The sequence below is a fragment of the Olea europaea genome, unplaced genomic scaffold (genome assembly GCF_002742605.1).
Source record: "Olea europaea var. sylvestris unplaced genomic scaffold, O_europaea_v1 scaffold701, whole genome shotgun sequence".
Taxonomy (NCBI): Eukaryota; Viridiplantae; Streptophyta; class Magnoliopsida; order Lamiales; family Oleaceae; genus Olea; species Olea europaea.
Genome location: NW_019265404.1, coordinates 323,236 through 339,807, shown reverse-complemented (window position 1 = coordinate 339,807; position 16,572 = coordinate 323,236). Strand labels below are relative to the sequence as shown.

General features: G+C 35.2%; 1 protein-coding gene across 1 annotated transcript; it reads left to right on the top strand.

The window, feature by feature from the left end:
* Positions 1 to 5,670: 5,670 nt before the first annotated feature.
* On the top strand, positions 5,671 to 8,812 carry LOC111390648. The gene is made up of 8 exons (XM_023015712.1): positions 5,671 to 5,747; positions 5,956 to 6,277; positions 6,380 to 7,142; positions 7,235 to 7,508; positions 7,580 to 8,015; positions 8,112 to 8,187; positions 8,245 to 8,568; positions 8,670 to 8,812. The coding sequence occupies exons 1-8, from the start codon at positions 5,671 to 5,673 to the stop codon at positions 8,810 to 8,812; spliced, it is 2,415 nt and encodes an 804-aa protein (XP_022871480.1).
* Positions 8,813 to 16,572: the final 7,760 nt, after the last annotated feature.

Genomic DNA, 16,572 nt, shown 5'->3' with positions numbered 1-16,572 from the left:
AAAAAAAAAAAAAGATTTTACACGAAACTTCATACTTTGTGATTGTGAAGGAGCTGTTAAAAGTATCTTGTTTAAGCTAAATATTTATTAGTATTATACTAAAAGTGAGTATCTATATACACACAGCATAGTATAAATGCTAATATCACATCGTTATGCAAATCTTCAACTAAATCTCAGAATTACCTTAATCAAACCAAAATGTTTCCACCATCTCCACAAATTTCTCAGCCCCATCTCTTCAAAAGTTCTCAAATTGGATCCCATTCTTACTAGAGTTTCTGTCTCATTTTTTTGGTTTGAATACCAGAGTGTGTTTGTGAGCACAAGAGAAGAGTATTTGTGTGGGTGATTTTGTGGTGAAACCAATGGTGATACAATGTCTAAAAAATCTATATCATGTAAATGTGTTTTGTATGGACTCAGAAGGTGCATCAAGACATCCCAACTAAGTTGACATCTTGGTAGCTATTCACAAAATTGTTTATTTCAATTTAAACCACCGCAAGTGTACGGATCAAAACAATTAATAAAGTGAGTCCGAATGTCGTCCCACAGAGATTGAGTAGTTCAATTTTACTTATCGTGGTCTTTACCGAAATTAATTATCCAAAATTAATTCTTGACCTAAAGAAAACCTTAATTTGGAGAAAACCCTAATTATGCAAATGTGATATTTGAATGAACTAAATGTAATATTCCGACATTTCGTAGAATAGAATTTAAATTATGTATGTTATAATTTAATATTTTGAAAGTTTAGGGACTAAAGTGTATATAAAGTAAATTTAAATTTAATTTGGGTTAAAATGTAGATATTGACGGAGTGACAATAAGTATATGAATATCGGACTCGTTGGGTAGATCGTAATTAATCATGCATATTAGGCTCAAGAAAAATTTGATTCGGATAATCTAAGCCTAAGATATTGACGTTTAAAGAAATTGATACTGTATAATATTTTATTAAATTGGTTTGTGTCATTAAGTCGGCCACTTGTGTTCACAATAAAATTGATTTGAATTTATATATTATATAACTCTCCATTTCCAACATATAAACTAATCCAGATACTGTAACTCCCCACCTCTATGGCCACGTTTCGCGTCCATAAAGAAAGAAAAGGTAAACTGCTCACCCTATATTATTCTGATACCTAAAAGGTGGTCATGACTTTATCATCTTGTGGCACGCGTTTCCACTTTAACCACACACTCCTATATACTATATACACACACGTACTCAGCAGATTCATTTGGGTATTTGTTTTCATCGTAAATAATATACAAAAATGGTCCCATAATTTTCACCACGGCCAAGAAAAATTAGAAGATCAGGAACGTGATTTTGGAGTTCATCTTTCAAAACTTTATTCAACTTTACGAGGTAGGATATGAGGTGCAGTATTTTTTTATTTCCCGTTTAATTATTTTGGCTACATGTTGACGAATTTCATACTTATGAAAGTTAAAGTTATGATATGAATGATATGGTCATTTCGGTACAATGAAATGAAATGATATGATATGATGTGAGCTCTTACCGGATTTAAAGTTATGCGACGGTATGGTATTTTGACACTTGTGTTAAAATTATTTTTCGGGATCGCACCATTAATCTGATATCCTACTGAGTATTCCCACGTACTCACCCCTTTTTCCCTGCCTTACAGGTTAATTCGGGTCGTGTCGGAGTGCGGCGATTCGATGGTGTGATTGTGCCTCATTTCGCAGGATGAAAATCTAAAATCTAGCACGTAACTTTATTTTATCTTTAATTTAGTTGCCATAGAGACTTATGTTTAATTTAATTATTAGACATGTTTGTTAAAATTTAGTTGCATGTTGTCTAGTGAATTAATAATTCCATTTCTTTAAATGTTAAAATTGCACTTTGATTGTAAATACTTAAACATGCAGAAAGGGAAAAAAAATGAGTAGACGTAACTTTTGGAACCAAAAGACATAACTTACCCAAGAATAAATGAATTAAATATTATTCCTTGTCAATACTTGATGAAGCATAAAATAATATAATTTTTAAGTGCTACTATTATTTCATTTTAAGTAAAGTTTGAATTAAATATTATTTCTTTCACCAACTTCACTGATGAAAGATAATGGAAATGTCTAGACTGTCAAAGTCACTTCAAGTAATAAATGCTGACTGGTAGATATATTCAACCGTGCTGGAGTAAATTGTAATATGTTCCATAGCCTTTATGGTGTAAATTGTAATGTGTTCGGATTTCTTAAATAAATAAGGCAGCTTTTGGTACTGTTATTTTATTTAGGACAGTGTCCCACACATTGAAGAACCAGAAAAGCATATTATACTTTCAAGCATGTATCAAAAAAAAAATGTAGAATACATGTTCCGTCAATTGTAATGAATGAATAAATGGAACATATTTTAAATGTTTTACCCTTTCACTTGTCACTAATTTATTGTGATAACATTTTTATAAACTCATTCTTTTTTTTTTTTTTTTAAAAAGGAATGATTTGTTAGTGACATCAATTTTACAAAAAGATTTGGGTCGTTACAGTTTGGTATCAGAGCGTAGGTTTAATTTCCTGTAGACTCACGTGTATTTTCATAATTTGGTTTTAAAAAAAAATGACGTGAACAGTGATGTTCACTGTTCACGTGAACAGTTTAAATTAAATTAAATTAAAAGTGTGATTGTTTAAATAGTTTATGTGTGTATATATTTATATACTTAATAGAATTACCTTTCTTAGAATAAATTTTATGTTTAGCCACAATAATCACTAAATTACTTAGTTACGAGATTTTTTTTTCAAATGTGTGAAATTTTATAATATTCCATGCACTAGTATATGGTATTTTCTAGTAGCTAAAATCTCGATGTAATTCCCCATGAAAAAAAAATAAAAATAAATAAATAAATAAATAATAATAAATACTAAATAAATAAATTTTGAAGATATATTTATATATATATATAAACACTGAATTTTATACATTTTAAATATTAGGTGTAATAAAATGTTTATTTGTCTCATTGCGTAGTATTTGTTAAAGGTTAACATTTTCTGAAGATTTATGAATTTAACAATAATGACAATTTAAAATTATAAAATATATGAATGGTCTTTGGCACTCAACGACCACCAATCGACCACCCTCCGACGACTCTAAGGTATGTAAAAAGGGTAAGAACGTGAATACACTTGGGTGTTTTGCATAACTTATATATTTTAAATTTCCTACTTCTATATTTTTAAGACATGCACTTTGTTTCTCCACTAAATTGAAATATTTATTATGATAAAAAAAAAAGTATAACGTGATAGACCTAGTGCTAAAATGTGATCGTAACTTCATATTAAATTTTAGGAAATGGCACAATCTACTCATACGAATTTGATGCGTGATTTACTATGAGCGATACAAGAGTTGAGTAGGCAAAATCAAGCACCTCCACCACAAAATGCACCGCCACAGCAGAATGCACTGCATTTTGTCCCTGGAGTTGTCTCAGTGGTTGAGCAGTTTCGTAGGTATAAGCCTTCCACTTTCGACGGTAATTCTGAACCACTGGTTGTGGAAGAGTGGATAAGAGGTCTGGCGCGCATATTTCGACACATTGCTTGTACGGATGCACAGAAAGTGTTGTGTGCGGAATTTATGTTGATTAGAGCAGCTGGTCACTGGTGGGAATCTGTTTCACGTATAAGGACGGAAGAGCAACAACGTAATCTGACTTGGGAGCAGTTTAAAGACGAAATGATGGCAAAATATTTCCCACATGCTTTGAGGGACTTCAAAGAATCAGAATTTCTGCAGCTCAGACAGGGGAAAATGTAACTTATTGATTACGAAAGGCAATTTGAGCAACTCTCAAGGTATGTCCCGCACTTGGTAGATACGTCACTGATGAAAGATAATGGAAATGTCTAGACTGTCAAAGTCACTTCAAGTAATAAATGCTGACTGGTAGATATATTCAACCGTGCTGGAGTAAATTGTAATATGTTCCATAGCCTTTATGGTGTAAATTGTAATGTGTTCGGATTTCTTAAATAAATAAGGCAGCTTTTGGTACTGTTATTTTATTTACGGCATGATCATTATGTCCCATCGTTTCACCTCATATCATGAAATGTTGGAGAGGGCTCACGCTATTTCGTATCAGAGGACCTCATTTGAACAGTATGCCCAGCAGAGCAAAGAGTCGTTTGGAAAAAGAAAGTGAAGTGATCAAAGCAAAAATAGACGCAACTGGCAGAATAAAAGGCCAAGCACAGGAATTCGCATTAGTGGGACGAGTGGAAGTATTACACCCTATTCTAAGTGTAATAAACTCCACAAAGGTGAATTCTTGCTCGGGAAGAACGTGTGCTTTAGGTGTGGTAAGCCCGGACACATCATTCTCAACTGTCCAGAGCCTCCAAAGAAGAAGGATGATGATCAAGACCAAAACAAGAAAGGAAAGGCCTGCGAAAACTCAGCATGAGGCGGAGCAAGATCCGAATGTGATAGCAGGTATTTATTAATTTATTTATTTTTTTACATTCCTGCTTATGTTCTTTTTACCTAGGACTAAACATCATTCGTTTCTGTCCTTTGGTTGCCAGTCTAATACTGTGATTACAAAAACAAGTATTCTGTTATTATCCAATGTGTCCGCTTACGTACTTTTTGATTCTAGGGCTACCAATTCTTTTATATCTGCATCCTTCATCGCTAGGCCCAACTTTGCATGTGTTAGAACGGATAATGAATTAGAGGTTAGCATCCCGTCAGGAAAAACTCTTTGCACAAACCAGATGACTAAATCTATGAAGTTAGAGATTGATGGAAAAATATTGGAAGCAAACTTATACCTCTTGGAAATGAAAGATTTCGATGTTATTTTAGGCATGGATTGGTTAGGATTTAATCATGCAACCATTCGATGTCATGAAAAAGAAGTGCAATTTCATAGACCAGGAGAGGAAGAGTTCCGTTTCTTTGGAGCAAAGTTCAAATCCCTACCTCGTCTTATATCAGCTCTACAAGTGAAGAAGATGTTGAGGAAAAAGTCATGCCAGGGATTCTTGGTTAACATTATCGGTTCTCAACATACAGAGACGATTATTAACGATATCAATATCGTGCGAGACTTTGCAGATGTGTTCCCAGAAGATTTACCAGGCATTCCACCAGGTAGGCAAGTGGAATTTACAATTGATTTGATTCCTGGAGCAGCACCAGTATCCAACGCCCTGTACAGAATGGCACCGAAAGAGTAACTTCATATTAAATTTTAGGAAATGGCACCACCTACTCATACGAATTTGATGCGCGATTTACTAAGAGCGGTACAAGAGTTGAGCAGGCAAAATCAAGCACCTCCACCACAAAATGCACCGCCACAACAAAATGCACCGCATTTTACCCCTGGAGCTGTCTCAGTGGTTGAGCAGTTTCGCAGGTACAAGCCTTCCACTTTCGACGGTAATTCTGAACCACTGGTTGTCGAAGAGTGGATAAGAGGCATGGAGCGCATATTTCGACACATTGCTTGTACGGATGCACAGAAAGTATTATGTGCAGAATTTATGTTGATTGGAAAAGCTGGTCACTGGTGGGAATCTGTTTCACGTATATGGACGGAAGAGTAGCAACGTAATCTGACTTGGGAGCAGTTTAAAGACGAAATGATGGCAAAATATTTCCCACATGCTTTGAGGGACTTCAAAGAATCAGAATTTCTGCAGCTCAGACAGGGGAAAATGTAACTTATTGATTACGAAAGGCAATTTGAGCAACTCTCAAGGTATGTCCCGCACTTGGTAGATACGGAAGTTAAGAAGATTAGGAGGTTCGAGAATGGACTGCGCCCTGAGATCGGCATGATCATTATGTCCCATCGTTTCACCTCATATCATGAAATGTTGGAGAGGGCTCACGCTATTTCGTATCAGAGGACCTCATTTGAACAGTATGCCCAGCAGAGCAAAGAGTCGTTTGGAAAAAGAAAGTGAAGTGATCAAAGCAAAAATAGACGCAACTGGCAGAATAAAAGGCCAAGCACAGGAATTCGCATTAGTGGGACGAGTGGAAGTATTACACCCTATTCTAAGTGTAATAAACTCCACAAAGGTGAATTCTTGCTCGGGAAGAACGTGTGCTTTAGGTGTGGTAAGCCCGGACACATCATTCTCAACTGTCCAGAGCCTCCAAAGAAGAAGGATGATGATCAAGACCAAAACAAGAAAGGAAAGGCCTGCGAAAACTCAGCATGAGGCGGAGCAAGATCCGAATGTGATAGCAGGTATTTATTAATTTATTTATTTTTTTACATTCCTGCTTATGTTCTTTTTACCTAGGACTAAACATCATTCGTTTCTGTCCTTTGGTTGCCAGTCTAATACTGTGATTACAAAAACAAGTATTCTGTTATTATCCAATGTGTCCGCTTACGTACTTTTTGATTCTAGGGCTACCAATTCTTTTATATCTGCATCCTTCATCGCTAGGCCCAACTTTGCATGTGTTAGAACGGATAATGAATTAGAGGTTAGCATCCCGTCAGGAAAAACTCTTTGCACAAACCAGATGACTAAATCTATGAAGTTAGAGATTGATGGAAAAATATTGGAAGCAAACTTATACCTCTTGGAAATGAAAGATTTCGATGTTATTTTAGGTATGGATTGGTTAGGACTTAATCATGAAACCATTCGATGTCACGAAAAAGAAGTGCAATTTCATAGACCAGGAGAGGAAGAGTTCCGTTTCGTTGGAGCAAAGTTCAAATCCCTACCTCGTCTTATATCAGCTCTACAAGTGAAGAAGATGTTGAGGAAAAAGTCATGCCAGGGATTCTTGGTTAACATTATCGGTTCTCAACATACAGAGACGATTATTAACGATATCAATATCGTGCGAGACTTTGCAGATGTGTTCCCAGAAGATTTACCAGGCATTCCACCAGGTAGGCAAGTGGAATTTACAATTGATTTGATTCCTGGAGCAGCACCAGTATCCAACGCCCTGTACAGAATGGCACCGAAAGAACTTCAAGAATTGAAATTGCAATTGGAAGAATTGCTAGAGAAAGGTTTCATTCGACCGAGTGTATCTCCTTGGGGAGCTCCTGTACTTTTTGTCAAGAAGAAGGATGGGAGTATGAGGATGTGCATTGACTACCAAGAATTGAACCATCTGACCATCAAAAATAAGTATCTGTTGCCAAGAATAGAAGATTTGTTTGACCAGTTAAGGGGTGCTTTAGTGTTTTCAAAGATCGACTTGAGGTCAGGATATCATCAATCAGGGCAAGCGATATACCGAAAACTGCTTTCAAGACTCGGTATGGGCATTATGAATTCACTATCATGCCTTTTGGTTTGACCAATGCTCCAGCTGTATTTATGGAGCTCATGAACAGAGTGTTCCATCAGTACTTAGATCAGTTTGTCATAGTATTTATTGATGACATACTCGTATACTCCAAAGATAGGAAGCAGCATGAGGAACAACTCCGAGTAGTGTTTGAGACTTTGAGGAAGGAGAAATTATATGCTAAATTCAAGAAGTGTGAATTTTGGCTTGATCGCATAGGTTTCCTTGGTCACGTGGTTACCGTCCAAAAGGAATCGATGTAGATCCTGCTAAAGTGGAAGCAATACCAAATTGGCCAAGTTCGACCAGTGTGGGTGAAGTCCGCAGTTTCTTAGGATTCGCTGGCTATTACAGAAGATTCATTGAAGGCTTTTCAACAATAGCAGGGCCGATGACTCAGTTAACAAGAAAGGGTGTGAAGTTTCAGTGGACGGAAAAATATGAAAAATGTTTTCAAGAACTTAAGCAGAGGCTAGTCTCAGCTCTTGTATTAACGATACCTGAAGGTTCAGAGGGATTTGTGATCTATAGCGATGCCTCCAAGCAGGGTTTGGGTTGTATACTGATGCAGTATGGAAAAGTGGTTGCTTATGCCTCGAGACAGTTGAAGCAATATGAACTAAACTATCCAACGCATGACTTGGAGCTTGCAGCGGTAGTTCACGCCTTAAAGATATGGCGTCATTATCTCTATGGTGGGAAGTGTGAAATTTATACAGACCACAAGAGTCTTAAATACTTCTTCACACAGAAGGAACTAAATATGAGACACAGAAGATGGCTGGAACTAGTGAAAGATTACGACTGCACGATTCATTACCATCCGGGTAAGGCTAACGTAGTTGCAGATGCCTTAAGCTGAAAGACAGGATCATAATTAACAGTTCTACCCACAGTGCAGAAACACTTGATAAGGGACTTTGAGAAATTGAGATTGAAAGTTATCACACCACCGACTCAGACTACAGCAAGAATAAGAGCGTTTATGATTCGGCCTACTCTTCGGGATCGAATCAAGGAGGCACAGAATAAGGATCCATTTCTAAAGAAGATAAAGGCTGAGGTCGGCACAAACAAATGTATAGGATTTGAAATGTCTACAGATAACGCGCTGATTTTCAAAGGAAGGTTATGTGTACCTAAAGATGAAAGTATAAGAAATGAAATACTGGAAGAGGCTCGTTCTACCCCGTATTCAGCACATCCAGGTGGCATGAAAATGTATCGAGATCTCCAAGATACATTTTGGTGGAGAAATATGAAGAGAGGAATTGGTCAGTTCATTGAAAAATGTATTATCTGTCAGCAGGTCAAGGCAGAACACCAAAGACCATCAGGACTACTGAAACCGTTGGACATTCCAGAATGGAAGTGGGAACACATAACGATGGACTTTGTGGTAGGCCTCCCAAGGACAACAAAAGGTCACAATTCTATCTGGGTAATGGTTGATCGTTTGACGAAGTCAGCCCATTTTCTACCAATCAAGGTAAACTTCAACATGGAACAGTTTGCACAGCTATACATCAAAGAGATAATCAGACTGCATGGAGTTCCAGTCACTATTGTTTCAGATAGAGATTCGAGGTTCACGTCCAAATTTTGGAAAAGTTTACAGACAGCCATGGGGACAAAACTGAAGTTTAGTACTGCTTATCATCCACAAACAGATGGGCAGTCAGAAAGAACCATTCAAACCCTTGAGGATATGTTGAGGGCATGTGTTTTGGATCTTGGAGGTAGTTGGGAGACACACCTGCCTTTAGTGGAATTTGCTTATAGCAATAGCTTCCAAGCCACTATAGGTATGGCCCCATATGAAGCTCTTTACGGTAGGAAGTGCAGATCCCCTATCTACTGGGATGAGGTCGGAGAGAATAGAATTTTGGGTCCTGAAATCATTGAACGAACAGTTGAGGCAGTTGACAAGATTAGAGCCAGAATAAAAATAGCACAAGATCAACAAAAAAGTTATGCGCGTAGTAGGAGAAAGGATTTGGAATTTAGTGTGGGTGAGAAAGTTTTCCTTAAAATAGCACCCATGAAGGGTGTATTGAGATTTGGCAAGAAGGGAAAATTGAGACCACGATTTATTGGACCTTTTGAGATCCTTGAAATAATTGGTGTTGTGGCTTACCGACTTGCCTTACCACCTGAACTTGCAGCAGTGCATAACGTATTTCATATATCGATGCTTAGAAAATATGTTCATGATCCCAATCATGTAATAAGCTATGAAACAGTGGACGTACAAAGGGACTTATCATATGAAGAAACCCCGATGATGATTTTGGACAGAAAGCTACATCAACTCAGAAACAAAGAGGTTTCCTTGGTCAATATCCAGTGGCGAAATCATGGACTTGATGAGTCAACTTGGGAGAAAGAAGAGGAGCTTAAAGCCAAGTATCCAGAGCTCATTGATTAACCAAGGTAAATTTCCAAGGACAAAAATATTTTAAGGAGGGGAGATTGTAATATTCCGACATTTCGTAGAATAGAATTTAAATTATGTATGTTATAATTTAATATTTTGAAAGTTTAGGGACTAAAGTGTATATAAAGTAAATTTAAATTTAATTTGGGTTAAAATGTAGATATTGACGGAGTGATAATAAGTATATGAATATCGGACTCGTTGGGTAGATCGTAATTAATCATGCATATTAGGCACAAGAAAAATTTGATTCAGATAATCTAAACCTAAGATATTGACGTTTAAAGAAATTGATACTTTATAATATTTTATTAAATTGGTTTGTGTCATTAAATCGGCCACGTGTGTTCACAATAAAATTGATTTGAGTTTATATATTATATAACTCCCCATTTCCAACATATAAACTAATCCAGATACTGTAACTCCCCACCTCTATGGCCACGTTTCGCGTGCATAAAGAAAGAAAAGGTTAACTGCTCACCCTATATTATTCTGATACCTAAAAGGTAGCCATGACTTTATCATCTTGTGGCATGCGTTTCCACTTTAACCACACACTCCTATATACTATATACACACACGTACTCAGCAGATTCATTTGGGTATTTGTTTTCATCGTAAATAATATACAAAAATGGTCCCATAATTTTCACCACGGCCAAGAAAAATTAGAAGATCAGGAACGTGATTTTGGAGTTCATCTTTCAAAACTTTATTCAACTTTACGAGGTAGGATATGAGGTGCAGTATTTTTTTTTATTTCCCGTTTAATTATTTTGGCTACATGTTGACGAATTTCATACTTATAAAAGTTAAAGTTATGATATGAATGCTATGATATGAATGATATGGCCATTCCGGTACAATGAAATGAAATGATATGATGTGATGTGAGCTCTTACCGGATTTAAAGTTATGCGACAGTATGGTATTCTGACACTTGTGTTAAAATTATTTTTCGGGATCGCACCATTAATCTGATATCCTACTGAGTATTCCCACGTACTCACCCCTTTTTCCCTACCTTACAGGTGAATTCGGGTCGTGTCGGAGTGCGGCGGTTCGATGGTGTGATTGTGCCTCATTTCGCGAGACGAAAATCTAAAATCTAGCACGTAACTTTATTTTATCTTTAATTTAGTTGCCATAGACACTTATGGTTAATTTAATTATTAGACATGTTTGTTAAAATTTAGTTGCATGTTGTCTAGTGAATTAATATTTCCATTTCTTTAAATGTTAAAATTGCACTTTGATTGTAAATACTTAAACATGCAGAAAGGGAAAAAAATGAGTAGACGTAACTTTTGGAACCAAAAGGCATAACTTACCCAAGAATAAATGAATTAAATATTATTCCTTGTCAATACTTGATGAAGCATAAAATAATCTAATTTTACGTGCTACTATTATTTCATTTTCAGTAAAGTTTGAATTAAATATTATTTCTTTCACCAACTTCACTGATGAAAGATAATGGAAATGTCTAGACTGTCAAAGTCACTTCAAGTAATAAATGCTTACTGGTAGATATATTCAATTGTGCTGGAGTAAATTGTAATATGTTCCATAGCCTTTATGGTGTAAATTGTAATGTGTTTGGATTTCTTAAATAAATAAGGCAGCTTTTGGTACTGTAATTTCATTTGGGACAGTGTCCCACACATTGAAGAACCAGAAAAGCATATTATACTTTCAAGCATGTATCAAAAAAAAAATGTAGAATACATGTTCCGTCAATTGTAATGAATGAATAAATGGAACATATTTTAAATATTTTACCCTTTCACTTGTCACTAATTTATTGTGATAACATTTTTATAAACTCATTCTTTTTTTTTTTTTTTAAAGGAATGATTTGTTAGTGACATCAATTTTACAAAAAGATTTGGGTCGTTACACTAAATTTGCAAAACGCTGTTTTTAAATGAATTAAAATGTAATTTGATGGTTGGAACGCAATTTGATTGTATTCATTGAGAATTAAACGCATTAGAATCACGAATTCCCAAGTAATGTTCAATTTAATCCTAATCTCACTATTTGACAACACAGTGAAATTTTGAAAAATCAATATTTCTAAATCTATCCAACACCCTCTCTCGAGCAACGTTAAACCTATTCTCATGTACCACCAGCCTATATTTCTATAGCAAATGCAAAAATACAAGAATGCATGTAGTTTTGTAAGCACTTAAAGATTAACGTAGGGTATAGCGGTATATTTTTATCCTCTATCGGACTCTATGATGGTTTATACCATGTCAAACCTATTCCACTTCTCTCGAACGCAAGAACAAGTCACCAAAGTCACACAAATCACATGAACAATAATTGTGGAGAAAATAAGTGAATATAAATCATTCAAAATAATCTAAACGTGTTATAATATCAAAATCATGAAACAAATAATTAAATATCACATCACAGGGTTCATCAATCCCCTAGTACAAAAATATTTAGCCTAACATGTATAAAATTACAGAATACATGATAATTGGAAGAATCAACATCACCGGATTAAATTATCGTGTGAAATTCCATCAATCTTCATGAAATCCTTCGTTGTTGTCGCTTCAAATTTGCTCCAAGATGTATTTTCTTGCCTCCCAATGCGTTCTCTCTCTAAATATAATAGCTCTAGTTTTTTATATCCCGTCCCAATCGAATTCCAAACGAGTTATATTGAAAATATGAAACTACTAGATCGATCCCCAAAAAATATCTATGCGACCGCATAGCACAAAGCTATGCAACTGCATAGTTAATTCAATTTCAGCCTTGGAATTCCATGCCATGGTCTGTGCGATCACATGTAGTTCTTGACTATGCGACTGCATAGTAGAGTAATCTTCCAATTTAGGCCATTTTAGTCCCCCCAAAATTATAATCTTCCATTTTGGCCTCGTTTCTTGGTTCTTTTCATTCCATCAACCAATATTAGCCCCCAATTGGTACTTAGCTCAATTAATCCCTCGATTCTTCTTTCAGGTCATCTTTTGGGTATTTGCAACTTGGTCTCTAAACTTTTGTTTTCTTCATTGTGGTCCTTTTTGTGTCTTTTCTTTTGAATTCCTCAACATCCATCAATATACCCTACAAAACAAAATTACGCAGACTTAAACCACATTCCAACTATAATTAACACAATTTAGTCATGTTATGCGGCTCAAATAAGTGTGTAAAAACATACTTATCAGTAACAATCTTACCATTTACCCCTTCTTCTTATTAGTATCAACCAAAAAAATGGCATATTAGTACAATTGTTCGAATGAAAATCAGCCCTAACATGCCAGGAAAGAAAGAGACGAGATATAGGAACCATATATAAAAACCAACTAAGAGTACATATTTTTTGGTGTATATTGGCAATTAACGTAAACAAGATGCCAAAAAAAGTATTTTTCACAAAACTTCATACTTTGTGAAGGAAAGAGAATTTTAAGACATTACTATTGAGAGTAATTTTATGAACTAAATACTTAACTATAGTGTATTTTTTAATTATTTTAGGAAAAACCCCAAGATTGAATGAGAATAGACAAAAAGAGACAATAATTGGAAAAAAAAAAAAAAGGAGTAAAGTTGGGCATATTTTGAAAGTTGTGGACCAAGAAGTTACGTTTGAAAGTTGAAGGACCACGTTGCAAAATTTAAGTGCTCAAATTGAAATAAAAATGAAAAAGGAAACAAGGACCCTGTCGCAAAAAGAGAGTTTAATTCCACTTGGACTTAAATTATGGTTCCCGATATTTTTGAAACTCTATTTTATACTTAATTTAGGTATATAAATAGAGACTTTTATTCCATGATTGAAGGAGGCTGGAAATACAATCTTGAGTCATAATTACACATCCATATATATTGAATCTTCAAGATTTGTATCTAAAAAAAAGTTGAATCCCAACTTTGAAAGCCCTCACCGCCCCGTCCCTAGAGCTTTGTGAGAGAGATAAATCGTGAGATGTGCCCCCAACAGGCCAGAGAACAAGAGCTACATGTACACTGTGCCTACAAGGAGTCCAATTCCATGTCTCAAGAATCGAACCCCCACACTGCAACTGTCAGAAAAGCGTAAGATAACATCACTCATGTCCTTTGCACCACTGGACTATGTCCCGAGGGGCTTCAAGATTTGTATCTAAAACTGGGATTTGAAGGTTGACGAACATAATGACCATGAGATATACAAGTTTGGAAAAGGAGATTTGTGATCCATTGTCCAGAATTGGGTGCCAAGGATCGACAACCACTAGGATTATTTTCTTTGTATTGATTCGGGTGATACTTTTCATCTTTTTATTATTTATTTTCTCAATTATGATTGGCTAAATAATTGGTTGTTAGGATGGTAGATGTAGCTTAGGTTCAATTTTTATTTAATTCCAAAAATTTCAAGCAACTTAATTATGTGTTAATTATTTGTTGTGTATTTAATGCAATAATTGCTTGATCATCAATTGATTGATTTAGGAATAGTGTGAAAACCGAGAGATAATGTATGATCCTAGCTCGTGCAAATAAATGATGTAGGTGTTATAAGAGATTGGGAGATACTTTTATAGGTTGTGAATGCTTTTACATGTATATGAATATACATAAAGATATATAGTAATTCGTGTAATACATAAAGAGACTTTAGAAATCGCTTAAACGTGAAATGATTAAGTTTGGATATCGCCTATTTAATTATTGAAATTATTTAAAATAATTAATTGTTGATTTAAAAATTATATCATATTTCAGACGGCGATACGGAAACCAAGACAACTTATCAACTAAGTTGATTTTGCAAACATAGTTCTGTGAGTGGAAAAATATAAATATTTTTAAAGTATTTATGAATCAAGTATATTATCAAAGTATGTGCAATTATGTGTTCGAATTATATTGTTATTATGGAAATATCTTTTATTATAATACATGTGGGATTTCAAAGATTGTATACGGTACATTGTGAATTGGAATATGAGATGTGATTTTGAGCTCGACCAGAAAAGTACCCGTGTTTATATATTTCTTGTAGTTCACTAAAGGGCATTGGCTGTGTTCTATACTACACTAAGGAGTCGTCTGGGGATGAAGGGGTCGTGACCATGTATATATAGTTCACTGAAGGGCCTTGATCGTATTCTAGAGTTGATTACTAGAAGTCATGAGACCCGCTTTCGTTCATGGAGGGGGCCAAAGGCCCGTGGCGAAAGTGCTTAGCCGGATGGGCGGATTATAAATTTTAGTCAGATGGTACATTTTTTGTGGATCACATGTGATGTGATGAGATGGTGGTATAGATATAAGCTGATGACTATATCATAATTATGAGATGATATATACAGTGTTATGAGAATGTCTCACTTTTTGTTTACAATTGTATGAGGCTATTTATGATGTATTTAATGATATGAACTTGACGTTTGATAAAAATGTTTGGGTAATTGGAGCAAAACGTCCCTACCTTTCGAGGTTATTGTGAAAAACGTCCTTACTTTTCATTTTTTTGTATTTTTGCCCTTATTTCAACCTTTCATTGCGTTGAAGATCCTTTTCACTATTTTAGAACGTAAAATGACCATTATACCCTCTTTTTTAAAACAAAAAATTAAAAAAGAAATGAGAAATAAAGTACAAATTGCAATCATACTCTCAAGCGTTTTTAAAGAATGTAAAAGACCCAATAAATTATTAAAATATTAAAAATTAAAAGAAAAATTATCTTTCTTTTCTCTCCTCCTCCAGCCTCCGGCCACCTTGGGAATGGGAGCAATAGTGACTAGCAGAGGAAAAGCAATAGCCATTAAGAACAAGTAAAATACCATTTGTACAGAAAAATGGTTTACCACCTTCTTAACAGATTCTCACATTCGCGTGGGACTCGCGTGGGACTCGAGTGAAAAAAAATAATAAAAAATTGCTCCCCCCCTCCCCCTATGAATCTGTTTTGTACAAACAGCAAGGTCCAAAGAACAAATGAACCCACACGAAAAAACAAAGATTTAAAACAAAACCCAAGATTTGGAAATACAAAATTCTAGATCCGTAGAAAAAAAAAATTAATTCCAACCCAAATTCACTTTCAACATTTCACATTTTTCCCGACAATTCAAGAACTCCCCCTACACTTCAATTCCTAATTCCCACTTTCTACTGATAATTATCTACAAAAAATAACTTTTCTCTACTTTTGGATAGAGAAAGATAGAGAGATGGGCCAGTTGATAACTGGGTCTTTATGCATAAATTCTGTGTGTGACTGACCAATGGTTTTGAGCTACCTTTTGGTAGTTGACGAGCGTAGGCGATGGTATTTTTCTGGCGTTGGTGAAGGCGATGTATGTAATGGAACCACAGAAACACGTAAGCAACAAGTTTCTTGGTTTGTTGTTATGGGAAATAACTATTCTATTGAATTTCGGGAGCCAAATTTAACTTTTAATAATTGATCTCAGTAGGGTAATTAAGGGCTTTAAGGTGGTATATTGGTCCGGTGTCCAAGGTGGCCGGAGGATAGAGTTTTGGTGGTGGAGGAGGAGGAGAAGAAGGGGGAGGAAGAGGAAGAGGGAGGAGGAGGATTGGAGGAGAAGAAAAGAAAGATAATTTATTTTTAATATTTTAATAATTTATTGGACTCATTTAAATTCTTTCAAAACGTTTGGGAGTATGATTACAATTTGTATTCTATTTCTCATTTCTTTTTTTATTTTTTGTTTTAAATAATAGGGTATAATGGTCATTTTACGTTCTAAAATAGTGAAAATGACCTTCAGCGCAA

Bases quoted from the DNA above. Each gene is read 5' to 3' on its own strand.
- LOC111390648 (XM_023015712.1), top strand. From the start codon at position 5,671: ATGATGGCAAAATATTTCCCACATGCTTTGAGGGACTTCAAAGAATCA. The intron at 5,748-5,955 runs GTAACTTATTGA...TCATTTGAACAG, and splicing joins CAGCTCAGACAGGGGAAAAT to TATGCCCAGCAGAGCAAAGA. The intron at 8,188-8,244 runs GTAAGGCTAACG...CATAATTAACAG, and splicing joins CACGATTCATTACCATCCGG to TTCTACCCACAGTGCAGAAA.